The sequence below is a fragment of the Delphinapterus leucas genome, chromosome 10, assembly GCF_059928025.1.
Source record: "Delphinapterus leucas isolate spDelLeu-1000000601 "Yukka" chromosome 10, BTC_Dleu_Yukka2, whole genome shotgun sequence".
Classification (NCBI taxonomy): Eukaryota; Metazoa; Chordata; class Mammalia; order Artiodactyla; family Monodontidae; genus Delphinapterus; species Delphinapterus leucas.
Window position 1 is genome coordinate 102549375 of NC_143138.1, and position 13303 is coordinate 102562677.

General features: G+C 60.9%; 1 protein-coding gene across 10 annotated transcripts in view; it reads left to right on the forward strand.

The window, feature by feature from the left end:
• Positions 1 to 13303, forward strand: part of IQSEC1 (IQ motif and Sec7 domain ArfGEF 1) — a 330441-nt gene that overhangs the window by 290582 nt on the left and 26556 nt on the right. For all 10 annotated transcript variants that reach the window (XR_016394773.1, XM_022562625.2, XM_089919796.1 and 7 more), the window contains one exon: positions 2795 to 4041. Coding sequence is in view for 9 of the 10 variants with exons in the window: in XM_022562625.2 (XP_022418333.2) it covers positions 2795 to 4041 (1247 nt within the window). In the remaining variant the exon portion in view is untranslated. The remainder of the gene's footprint in view (positions 1 to 2794; positions 4042 to 13303) is intronic.

The following is a 13303-nucleotide window of genomic DNA, read 5'->3' on the forward strand; positions in this document are numbered from 1 at the left end:
GAGCACCTGTGGGAGGAGACAGCTTGGATTAGTGCGGGGGACCTCTCCAAGGTGGTATCAGAACTGGGTGTTTGAGGACGGGGTCTTCCAGGAAGAGGTAACAGCAGGCACGAAGGCCAGAGGCAGAACCACTTGGCGGAAAGGATGGCCGGGAAGAGGAGAGGGGTGGGGAGGTGATGCTGAGGGCCACCGAGCATTCGACTCTCTGCTGAGCCTCCTGGCAGTCAAGGTGAAAATAGGAACAGGACAGATGACCCAGGAGTTTCCAGCTGAAGGTAGGGTGCCCGGTTCCACGAGGGGGTAGAGTCTGGGTGACGCAGAGCCCCATTTTAGTGGAAGGAGCCCAGTGCAAGGTCGTGCAGTGCCTGCTGGCCCTCAGCCTCCGCACCTCCTGGCAGTTTCCTGTCTGAGCAGGAGGCCTGAGTTGGCAAGGGTGGCACTTCAGCTTTGTGGGAGGGTGAGCCTCTCAGCTCCTCGTCCCCTCACTTGTCAGAGCCTCTGCCCCCCTCTGCAGGGGGCGGGGGACTTCCTGGGGTCCCTCTGCAGACCAGACGCTGTGTCAGGTGAGGGTGATGCCCAGCAGGTGAGCACAGACAGGTTGGGGTCCCTGCCCTGCACCCCCAGTTAGCGTTCAGACTGGGCCTTGGGTTGGTTCTGGCCCGGAAGGAAGAATGAGTGGCCATGGTGGGCCCGGGAGCTGAGTAGGAGCGGACCTGGGTCTGTGTGTCCCCTGGGGGGAGGCCGGGAGGAGGGGCTGAGGGGGCGTTGCCGACGCAGCACAGAGCCCACGTCTGCCTTCCCAAAGTCCCTCCTGTCCCCACCCAGACTTGGGGAACGGTCTCAGGCCAGGAGTGTCGCCCCTGGGGTCGCGAGATCCAGAGTCAGAAGGCGACAAGGAGCCGTAGAGCGCACTCTGACCTGTGCGGTGCCCCTCCTCCTCCCCACACGAGGGGCCCGGAGCCCAGGCCTTGGAGGGCGGAGAGGAGAGGGCTTCCCAGAGCTCAGCCGTGGGCCCTCTGCCGGCGCCGTGGACTTTCAGAGCTCCACTCCAAACCCAGAAAACAGACTCTGCTCACAGATGCGGAAGTGAGGTCATCTCTCTGGATGCCGTTCAGTAACTTCAGGACGAGAGGAAAAACAGACCCGCCCTGGCTGACTCCAGGGCCGGGCTTTGAAAAGTCATTTTGATCCTCACCCCGCCCCCCCAACTCCTCTCGTGCGAGGGGCCGCTCTGCCCTGCCTGCCGCTCCCCCTCCTGTGGGCCCCGGAGAGCTGCACGTCTGTGTCGCGGGCGGGGCTGGGGGGGCGAGCTGGCATCCCTCAGGGAGACCAGGACCCACCCTGAGTCCTGAGTGAGGCACGGAGCCTCCCTCCCCCTTCCGGCCCACCCTCAGGCGGCTCTGAGCAGCCGTCTGCCCCACTCAGCCATGGCCTGGGGTTTGCTCAGTGACGCGTGTGCCTCTGTTCTGGACGGCCTTGGCCTCTTGAGGGTGGGGACCTTGTCCCTCTGCCACCGGTGTGGGCGTGGCGCCTGCATGGAGCAGACAGCGGTGCTCTGCCCCCTCGGGATGTGAGCACACCTCACTCCCAGGGACCCGAGGCCTTTCCGCCCACATCAGGGGCCACTCTGCCCAGCACCCAAGGGCTCGGCTTGGCCGACCAGCCAGCTCCCTATCCTGGGCTTTCCCGGGTTCTGAAGAGCGGGCTCTGGCCTCACTCGGGAAGCAGGCACGGGGAGCGGCCCTTGGGGGCTGTCCGGAGTCCTCGGCCAGCATGAGTCTAGGACTTCACAGGCCCACGTGGCACACGGGAGTCCCAGCGCCCCTGCCTGCATGCAGCCCGGCCCCATCACCAGGCTCACAGAGCCCGCTCTGCGTCTGGAGGCCTCCAGGGGTGTGCTGGGCCCCTTTTCTGGGCCTCAGTTTCCCCATCTGTCACAGAGGGGACTCGGGGCCCCCCACAAACTGTCTACACCTCCCAGGAGTGCAGCTGAGGGTCCTGCACCTCCTCAGCCCCCAGCTGGCACGTGCCGAGGGCCTGTCTCACCTGTGCCCACCGCTGCCCTGCGAGGTCCGTCTGATGGGACTGAGCAACCGCAGGGTCCAAGGCTTCTCAGAGTCACTCCACTGCCAAGGGCAGGGCCAGGACTAGACCCAGGCCCTCGGGCAGTGCCGCAGGCGGAAGCGGGGCTGGAGGCCTGCGGCCAGTGCTCAGCACCCAGGGCCTGCTCGGGTCTCGGGCCCGTCTCTCGCTTTCATTCATTTATTTTTTTGGGCTGCATCTGGTCTTAGTTGCATTACGTGGGATCTTCCTTGCGGTGTGCGGGGTCCTCTGCTGCAGCGCACAGGCTCCTCGTAGCAGCGCACGGGCTTCTCTCTAGTTGTGGCCTGCGGGCTCAGTAGTTGCAGCGCGTGGGCTTCGTTGCCCTGCGGCGTGTGGGATCTTAGTTCCCTGACCAGGAATCGAACCCACGTCCCCTGCATTGGGAGGCGGATTCTTAACCACTGGACCGCCAGCGAAGCCCCTCGGGCCGGTCTCTTAACCTGCACCTGCCACGAGCTTCCTCTCTCTGGAGGGGCTGCCTGCACCTCTTCCACCACCTCCAAGTCTCATTCAACTGCATGCCCTAGGTACACCAGGGCCAAAGGCTACTCTGGCCAGAGAACTTTGGGAAACCACCACCCTTTAAAGGTTCTGAGAAGTCCTGCAGGGAACACTTGCTTTAACTGGGTCTGACCCCTGGGATGTGCTGGGCCTCCTGGGCCGTCCTCACGCTCCTCTCCTTCCCCCGCAGGTGGAGATGCTAGAACGGAAGTATGGGGGCCGCCTCGTGACCCGCCATGCGGCCCGCACCATCCAGACAGCCTTCCGCCAGTACCAGATGAACAAGAACTTTGAGCGGCTGCGCAGCTCCATGTCCGAGAACCGCATGTCGCGCCGCATCGTGCTGTCCAACATGAGGATGCAGTTCTCCTTCGAGGGGCCGGAGAAGGTGCACAGCTCCTACTTCGAGGGCAAGCAGGTCTCAGTGACCGACAAGGGTGCCCCGCTGGAGGCCCTGGTGCCGGCCGAGTGCAGAGACCTGGGCCCGCCGCCTGCCCTCCAGGCCCCTGCCCCGGCCGGCGACTTCGCAGATGCCATCACGGAGCTGGAGGACGCCTTCTCACGGCAGGTGAAGTCGCTGGCCGAGTCCATTGACGACGCGCTCAACTGCCGCAGCCTGCACACCGAGGGGGCCCCCGTGCCCGACGTGGGGCGGACCCGGGACGCCGAGCCCTCGCCGGCCCTGCATGGCGCCGAGCACCGCCAGCTGGACGAGATGACCGCCTCGTACAGCGATGTCACCCTGTACATCGACGAGGAGGAGCTGTCACCACCCCTGCCCCCGATGCAGGCGGGCCGCCGGCCGTCCAGCGCCGAGTCGGACCTGCGGCTGCGGCCCGGGGGTGCTGCCCAGGACTACTGGGCCCTGGCCCACAAGGACGACAAGGGGGACACAGACACCAGCTGCCGGAGCACGCCCTCGCTGGGGCCACAGGAGCCGCGGCTGCGCGGGGAGCACCTCCCGCTGCTCACCATCGAGCCGCCCAGCGACAGCTCCGTGGACCTCAGCGACCGCTCGGACCGCAGCTCGCTTAAGAGGCAGAGCGCCTACGAGCGCGGCCTGGGCGGGCCGCAGGGCAGCCCCAAGCACGGCCCCCATGGGCCCCCCAGGGGCCTCCCCCGGGAGGAGCCGGAGCCGCGGGCCCGGGCGCCCAGGCCCCTGGATGGCCACCTGGCCATCAATGGCTCGGCCAACAGGCAGAGCAAGTCCGAGTCGGACTACTCGGATGGGGACAACGACAGCCTGAACAGCACGTCCAACTCCAACGACACCATCAACTGCAGTTCCGAGTCTTCGTCCCGCGACAGCCTGCGCGAGCAGACACTCAGCAAGCAGACCTACCACAAGGAGACCCGCAACAGCTGGGACTCGCCCACCTTCAGCAACGACGTCATCCGCCGGCGGCACTACCGCATCGGCCTCAACCTCTTCAACAAGTGAGTCCCCGGCCGCCGGCGGCCCGGGCGGGATGAGGGGCGGCTCCGGGGTGGGGCCGGGGTGGGGGGCGCATGGTGTGGCGCCTGCTGTACTGCACTGGCGCCCGCGTCTGGCCCTGGGTGGTGCGGGCACGGGGGTCTTTGAGCAGGGGCGGGCCGGGTGCAGGTCCGTGCCCGTGTCCGTGCAGCCTGGACTCGGGCCCGCACCCGGGAGCAGGGCACTGGTAGGCCCTACGCCCTCTGGGAGATTGTACGTTGGGTCCGTGGCATGGCCGCCACGCCACATTCTGGCGAGGCGCCGTCGGGGCAGCCTTTAGAGCAGGTCTGGGGCAGGAGGCTGGTATTTAAAGCTCACTATTCTTAGCACAGCTGAAAATAGCAAGTGGAAGGGCAGGCGGGCTGAGCAGTCCCTCGGAGAGGACACTGGCGGCTCTGGTTGTTAAACCTCGGATTTCTCCTCACTTCCATCCACAGGGCCTCTGGATTTGGGGTCACCAGACGCCGGCCTGGCACTGGCTCCTCCGGGGAGGGGGACGTGGAGGGGATGTGGCCAGCCTGCTTGGTGGCTACTGACACCTGTCCACTGTGCTTCCCTGCTCCCCGCTTCCTCTGCTAGATGGGGGTGGAGAGTCTTGGGGGGCACTTCTGAGCCATCCCTGGTGCAACTGGCAGTGCCGGCTGGGGGACTCAGAGCGACCTGTCCTGAAGGGCGGGCATGGGGGAACTGTGCAGTCCCACAGGAGCCACTAGGGGCTGGGCGTCATTGGTCCTCGATCAGCTAAGGACTAAGAGTCTTGGACCCGTCACATCTGCCAGGGGTGCTCTCCTGAGACTCCATCTGCATGTGAGGACCAGTCCCACTGCCACGCAGTCCGTGGCCAGAACAGCGCGCTGAACGGGGAGGTCGTGAGCTGCCAAGCCCATCCTGAGGTCGGTCCCGAAAGCCTGCCCCCACCTGCTTCCAGGCACAGCCAGTTCCCTGATCATCTCGGACCCTCATGGGGGAGGCTGGGATGACCTGGGGGCTCCCCCAGTGCCCAAGGTTCCCTCGTCCCTGGCAGACGTTGTGTCCTGACGTGGGAGTCCCAGCTGGGTGGACGGGTGGAGGCCAGAAAAAGTTGCATCCCTCACCCGAGCAGCCTTGGTCTCTGTAGGTTCTTTCTGGCTCTGTTAGTTTTTAATTACACCTGTAACGCATGAATACGCTCTCCGCTCTGCGTAGAAGTTGAAAGCCTTCAAGCTAGGGTTTCTGTGCATGTGTGGTCCAGAGCGCAGCTCCAGGCCAGGCCGCCTGGGTGCAGACCCCGGTCCTTGCACTTCCTGTCTGTGTCCCTGGGCAGCTCGGTCTCTACCACGGCAGCTTCATCTGCATGGTGGCGCTGAGCCCAATAGTGTCCACCTCACGGAGTGTGAGTTGGAGATGAGCGGGTGTATAGGATGCTCAGCAGCGCCAGACGTGTGGCGAGCTGGGTCCGAGCCTCTCTGCTGTCCCCGTGGCCCCTGTTGACGTTACCTGGGCCCAGGCCACACACACTGCCCCCCTGTGATGCTGCCACGCGGTTTGCTGTTGGAGGCCATTCCCACTGGTGCCGTGGGCCACCTGGTCTGTGTGCTGCTACGTGGGGTCCACGTGCGGCTGTCCAGGGTGGTCTGGCCACTCGCTCCCATGTTTTCACAGTCACCAACCACATGACAGTGACCGTGGACCTGCCCCTCCCACACGCTCCCGAGTCTCTGGGGAAGGGGATAGCTGGAGGAGGCGGTGTTTGGGGCTCACGTGGGCGTGTTGTCCATTGACGTAGAGCCTGAAGCTGGACCTGGAGGGCCCATTTCCTCACACGGTGGACAGCACTCAGCCTTGTCTCCCACCCCAATCAAAGCGTAGAAATAGTGTCTCTATTGTTTCAATTTGGATTTCTCTGCCTGCTTCTAAGATGCAGCATCCGTATGTGTGTCTTTCGGCCATTTGGGTTTTTTGTTCTACAAAATGCCTGTTTCTATTTTTTGCCCATTTTTATGTTATTTCTCATTTTGATTTATAAGTGGTTCTTTATATATTGTGGATACTAATCCTTTGTAATTACAAATATTTTTTTCCTGTCACTGGCCTTTTTTTTTTTTTTTAAACTTCTGAACTAGGATTCACAGACCATAAAATTCACCTTTATAACGTGTACAGTTCAGTGGGTTTTAATTATATATCTTTTAACTTTGTGTATGCTTTGTTGGTCAGAAGTTACTAATTTTTTTTGCGTTTTTTTTATCGAGGTGGAATTGACATGTAACATAGTTTCAGGCATACAACATAATGATTCAATATTTATAGATATGTAGTCAATTCATCAGTGTTCTCTTTGTTTATTACTTTGTTTTTTTATGTTTTATTTTAAAAGGCTCCGCCCCAGGTCATAATATAGTTTTAAAATATTTTCTTCAGGACTTTCTTAGTTTTGTTTTATATCCTTTAGGACTTCAACCTGGCGTTTGGTTTGGAGAACGGTACAAGGTGAGGGGTGCTGTTTTTATAGTTCTTTGTAAATTAGCTGGTTGTCCGCAGACGGTGTCCTGAGTAGTCTGTCCTTTCTCTGTTGACTTGAAATCCCATCTAATTCCTACGTGAACAGGGCCTGTGCTTGGATCCTTTCGTTCACTTGGCGCATATTTATTGAACACCTGCTGCATGCCAGGCCCTGTGTAGAGGGCCTGGACTCAGCCCTGAACAGAAGAAAGACCCTTGCGATGCTCCACGCTAGTGGGTAGAGGCTCTGTGTGTTCCTTTGCCAACATCAGACTTTCAGTTTTATATGTTTTTGTATTAGAACAGAAACCACACTTTTGTTCTTTTAAGAAGTGGTCTTGGCCCTTGTTGGTAGTTACTCTTCCACATGGATTGCAGAGTCAGCTCGTTAAGACCATGAAAACTCCTGGTGGACTTTGCACTGGAGCCCCTTGAGCTTGGGGGACCTCGCCCCTTTACAAGTCGAGGGACAGAGGTGAGGTCCAGCCACAGATGGTGTTTAAGTTCAGATTGAAGGTAACCACAGTCCGTCCAGCTCCCCCGGTGGCAAGCCGCAGTGCAGGCGGTCACCGGCCACACGTGCTTGGCGGCTGCGTCCCTGGCAGTGCGGGTCCAGGATGGTCCCCCAGCTGCAGAGCCCGCCGTTGGATGACGCGGGTCTCGCATGCAGAGAGGGGCGGGTGGCAGGCTGGCTCCTCCGAGTGGCGTGCGGGGCAGGTGTTGGGAGGTCGTGCCAGCTACAAGCTCCGGCCGTCCTCAGTCTTCTCCTCCTCGGCCTTGGTTGTCCACCTAGGGGGTTGTTTGGAGGATTGAAGGCGCAACCACAGCGCTGTGGCCACCGGCCATCTCCCAAGTCTCACCAGGCCCAGAAAGGGCTGGCGGTCCGACCCGAGTAGATAGAGGGCCAGGCCCTGTGCGGGGCTAGCGAAGCTGGGAGCCGGATGCCCCTGAGCAGGCCCTGGAGCCGCTGGGCGAGGATGCACACTGAGCAGCCTGCTGCCCGAGGCCGGGGCCCCTCCCTCGGAGGCCGGACCTTAGCGCCTCTGTCCTTTCCCTTCCTGGCACCCTTCTCTCACCTCCACCTGTCCACTGCCCACCTCTGTTCTGCACGCTCTCCCTGTGGGTCTCCCCTCCCCCCACCATTTCCCTCCCTCCCCAGCCCCTACCCAGGCCCACACCCAGGCTGCCTTTCAAACAGTTCTCAGGTCCCACCCACTCCCGGGAGGGAGCTTTCCAGCACAGACACCCGCCCCCTCCAGGGGGTATGTGGAGGGCCTGAGCGCTGGATCCAAAGTGGGTGAGTAGCCGGCTGGGGAGGAGAGAGGGAAAACAAATGAAACCCGAGAAATGAAATAGGGTGGTGGGGAGGGGCTGTCCCCGGGGCCACAGAGGAGGCTGACGCAGTCTGCCTGGCATCCAGATGCGCCTCCCAGGCTCCAGGACTGCACATCCGGCTCACAGCGCTGGGCACCGGGCCGGGGCCGGGAGCCGGGAGCCGAGGCAGGAGGGTTTCAGCCCCAGTTCAGCGTATCCGCTGCAGGGACTCGGCACCTCCGTGCACCCTGAGCCTTGCTGGCTGCGCCCAGAAACTGGCCATGAGGTTCCTGCCCCCACAGGGCGTAATGAGGGTTAGAGACTGTGAAACCAGGAGCCGCTGTCCAGGGTGCAGCGGATGGCAGCTGTTGTGGTCCGCGGGGCTCCTGCGTCCGGAGCCAGTGCAGGGGGCCTGGGGCTCGGGCCTTAGAGGACCCAGGAGGTGGCTTAGCGGACAGAGCAGCATGGAGCACGGGAGTGGCTGATGCCCGCGTGCACTGACACGTGCCCGGTGCTGTTGTACGAGCCCACCGTGCTCACGGGAGACCGTAGGGAGGGGACCGTCACTAGTCCGCTTTACAGTTTGGGTGAGGTGAGGTGCCCAGAGGTAGCTTGCCCGAGGTCCCACGGTCGGTGGATGGCCAGACTGGGATTCACGCCACCGCCGCCTGGCCCCTGAACACACCCTCGTAAAGCCCAGTGCAGGGACTGCGGCCTGGAGCATGGCCTCCGTGGCCCCGCCCGCTCACTGGGCCTCACGTGTGCACTGAGAGTCCAGGGGGCGGAGCCTCATATTTGCGGTGTCCGCCACAGCGGTGGGAGCTGGGGTCCGCACCCCACAGCCCGGAGGGGCACCCAGCGGGACCTCACCGGGCCTGTCACCTGCTTGCCCACGGAGGGCCCTGCTCCTGTGCCCCTCACCTCATCCTCCTCCGCTCCTTCACGCCCCTCCCTCTTGCCCTCGGGCGCGGGCCCAGGTGACCATGGGCCAGGCCAGCCCTCTCCCCACTCTGGACGAGTGTCCTCATCCCCAGAGCCGCCCCTGATGAAATGGTGCCGTCGGAAGGGACTGAGGGCCTCTTGTCTGAGGAGCACGTAAGTCGGGCCTTGGAGACTACTTGGTGTGCCGGGACTCCTGACGGGCAGGGAGCTGCTCACCTGGCCTCCGAGGTCCCTCCCCGCCCAGGGCCTGCGTTTGGTTTGGAGGCGGGTCTTGTCTTCTCCGCCCAGCACCGGGCCGCCACCTGCCTGCTCCTCCGGCCACTGCCCGCTGGAGCTGCTGCAGAGAGCCCTGCCGTGAGGCTGGGGTGCTCCGAGGTTCCATCCTTCCAACATCCACGGGGCTCGGGGATCGGCCAGCCTCCCAGTAAGCGGCAAAGCCCGGGTTGGGCCCCCGATTCCGTGCGCCTTGGGCGTTACGTTTGTTGTGACCAGTGAAGAGGACAGTGGTGACAGCCAGCCTGCGTAGATGCGTGTTAAGTTGCCAGCTGGTGCCGAGCAGTTCGTGTGCAGCATCTTGCCAAATTCTCACGGTGGCCTGGGAGGCGTGGCTGCTGGGAGCCCGGCCGCGGGACCCCAGGCGCTGGCTCGAGGCTGCAGAACCAGAAGTGCTGGCTGTGCCGGGCCGTCCGCTGGTGCGGGACGTGCTGGCAGTTTAGGTGACTGTGGCTCTCTGACGAGCACTCTGAGTTGGGTCTTTGCAGATCAGGGTCCTATTCCCCTTGACGTGAGCCACTCCTCCGGCCCACGCCACCCTCAGAGTGCTGTCGCGGGTCTGGGCTGGCTGGTGCCGAGGGCCTCAGGGAGGGAGGCAGTGCGGGGCAGGCCCCACGGGTGTTCCAGCCATGCCAGTTCCTTCTGTTTTTTCTAAACTGAAGTGTAGATGATTTATAATATTGTGCTGGTATACAGCAAAGTGATTTAGTTGGGTTTTTTTTTTTTCAGATTATATTCCATTATAGGCTGTTACAAGATATTGAATATAATTCCCTGGGCTTTACAGTAAACCCTTGTTGCTTATCTATTTTATGGATAGCAGTTTGTATCCATTAATCCTTTTCTTTTTTCTTTTTCTTTTTTTTTTTTGCCTCATTGCACGGCTTGAAGGATCTTAGTCCCCCGACCAGGGATTGAACCTGGGGCCATGGCAGTGAGAACGTTGAGTCCTAACCACTAGACTGCCAGGGAACTCCCAGTATCCACTAATCCTATACTCCTAATTTGTCCCTCCCTCCCCCCTCTCCTCCCCCTAGTAACCATGAGTTTGTTTTCTACGGTATGTCTGTGAGTTTGTTTCTGTTCTGTATATAGATTCATTTGTATGATTTTTTAGGTTCCACTTATTTATTTATTTTTGGCCACGCTGCACGGCTTGCAGGATCTTAAGTTCCCCGACCAGAGATCGAACACGGGCCCCCTTGCAGTGGAACCACGGAGTCCTAACCACTGGACCAGCGGGGAACTCCCTAGGTTCCTCGTACAAGTGATATCATGTACTATTTTTCTTTCTCTGTCTGACTGACTTCACGAAGTATGATCAGCTCTAGGTCTGCAAATGGCAACGTTTCGTTCTTTTTTACGGCCGACATCCCGTTGTATATATCTGTACCACATCTTCTTTATCCACTCCTCCGTCCATGGACATTTAGGTTGTTTCCACGTGCTGGCTATCGTAAACAGTGCTGCTACAAACATAGGGGTGCGTGTATCTTTTCGAATTACAGTTTTGTCTGGATATGCCCAGGAGTGGGATTGCTGGATCATATAGTAGCTCTATTTTTCGTTTTTTAAGGAATTTACATACTGTTTTCCACAGTGGCTGTACCAGTTTACGTTCACACCAATAGTGCATGAGGGCCAGAGGGTAATTCTTCCACCTTGTCTCTGGGGTGAGTGCGAAAAAGACCCCGGCAGCCACGTTCAGCTTGGGTTTCTAATATCAGAAAGAACTTTGTGAAAATCAGAGCTGGATAAAATAGGCAGTGCGGGGAGGCGATGGGCTTGCTGGCCGTGCCGGTGTGCGAGCCGACGGGAGGTGGCCGCTTCTCTGCAGGATATCGGAGGGGTTCGAGCCTAGATTCCGGAGTTGAAGGGCACGTCCGGGCGCAGGGCCTCTGGGTGCTGAACTTGGTGAGTCCTTCCCTCGCCCCTGCGGCCAGGGAGAACAGCACGGGGACGGCTCGGCCTCCGACCTCGGGGCATCCTCGGGCGCTGCCGGTGTCTGTGCAGACCCCGTGCTGGTCTCAGTGTGCATCAGGCCCTTCTTCATTGGAAGTGATGGGCATCTGATCAAACTGGTTCAAGCAGAGGGGGCCTTACTGGTTCGTGTACCTGAAAAGCCACTGGGCATCTCTTGGCCGTGCCCCACCATCGCGCCCTCAGGGCAGGAGGGCAGCCAGTAGTCCGGGCTCGTGGTCCAGCCTCATGGCAGCCCTGCAGGAAGAGAGGCTCCCGCCGGCGCCCTCTGAACCGCTCGCCGTGGTCAGCGGGGTGCAGCACTCTGACCGTCCAGGCTGGGAGTACGGGCAGCCCGTGGGATCAGGGGGCGGAGCTCGAGGCGGGTGTGGGAAATCCAGAGGCCAACAGGGTGCCGGGCAGACGCCCACGTCCATGTCTCTTCAGCTGCTATAGCAAGTGAAAGTGACAGGAGGAGCCGTTGTGGCCCCTGCAGACCCTGCTGGGAGGAGAGGGGTTCCGGCAGGTGGGTGGTCCTTAGGTGCAGAGCCCGGCCTTGTAGTAACCGCCTCCCGAGAGCCCCGGGCTCAGGCTCGAGGACAGAGGTGCGAGGAGGGCAGCACCACTGTGGTCTGCACGTGCTCACCTGGCACAGTCGACGAGAAAAGCTGGACCTGGGGACAGCAGAGGCTGCTCGCAGGCCCAGCGGACGGGCAGTGGGGGTGAGGGGCAGAGGCCCGGGGGCCCGGGATGCAGAAGCGCGTCAGGTGTAGATGGTGAAAATGTCGCCTCTGCACCTCGTTGATGCTGGTCCTGGAGGGTGGAGGTCAGAAAGCTAGAGAAGGAGTCGTCAGGGGAACCCGGAGAGATGGGGAGAGCTGGCTGCGCAGAGGTGGGCAGAGCAGATTTGCAGCCCTGGGCTGGGAGCATAGAGTGGAACTTTACGGGCTTCTACGAGCAAAGGGGTAAGAACCTGGCTCTCCCTCGCTGGACAGCCTGGTGCACAGCTACTCCGCCTTTCTGTGCCCCGTTTTTTTGTTTGAATTTTATTTTTTTATACAGCAGGTTCTTGTTAGTTATCCATTTTATACATATTAGTGTATACGTGTCAATCCCACTCTCCCAGTTCATCCCACCACCACCCCCGCACCACTTTCCCCCCTTGGTGTGCCCCGTTTTGTTACGTGTCCAGTAAGGCTTTCGCGTTGGTCGTTCCCGCCCCCAGGGACCTCCTTCCTGGCTCCAGGTTCAACGCCACCTTCCCGAGGAGGCCTTTCTGGACCGCGCCTTCTCACCCCATCCATCTGAAGTCCAGGCCTTCTGTGGTCACTACGGCTTCCCCTTGGTTTAGCTCTGCCCTAGTGCTGACCCTTTTCTTAAACAGCCATAAAACCAGCGTGTTTTCCAAGGGCTTAGAGGCATTAACTCATTTAATCTGCACAGTGACTCTGCTGTGTGCACTGTCAGTGTCCCCACCACCCAGGTGGGGAGGCTGAGGCACAGGGAGGTTAAGTAACTTGCCCTAGGTCACCCAGCCAGAGAGCGGAGCTGGGATCTGAGCCATGCCTGTGAGTGTCTCTCCTGGGAGTTCATCGCGCTCCAGTGAGGATGTGTGTTCAAGGACAGGGACTTTGTCTAGACCACAGGTGTGCTGGTGCCACACCCAGCCAGAGCAGGCGCTGGATGGATGCCTGGGGTGAATGGAGAAGTGGATGAGGGGCGAGGGGCCAGAACTTGTCCTGCAGGCTTGGGAGGCCCTGAAGGTTCTAGGGCAGAGTCCTGGGAACACGGGCCAAAGCAGCCCCTCCCAGAGCCACGTGGACCCCAGCCCCAGACACAGCACGTTCTGTTTCTCTGGTCGGACATGCGCTGTGTGGGCCGGGCCCCCGCTGGCCCCTGAGGGTGCACAGTCAGCAGGGCCCCAGGCTGCGCCTCTTCAGTCCCGAGGGCCTGGAGCCGCGTTAAAGCTCGCAGGCAGGGAAGGGGGAGCCACTGCTGGGGGTGGCGGCGAGCCCGTCTGCCAGGTCGGGTGGGCTCTGTCACTGCGAAGTGCACTTCTCTGTTCACTCGCCGGGTCCGCTGCGTGTTGGCCAGGCCTGCTGCGCTCATCAAGTGTCTCAGGGACAAGGCAGGCAGAGGCTCCTTTCCATGGGGCCCCCTGGGTGCTCTGGGGGATCTCGGAGCCCCACAGGACGTGCCTTCTACCCTCCTGCCTCGGCCCGAGCCCATCCAGTGCCCCTCACTGCCCCAGGGCGG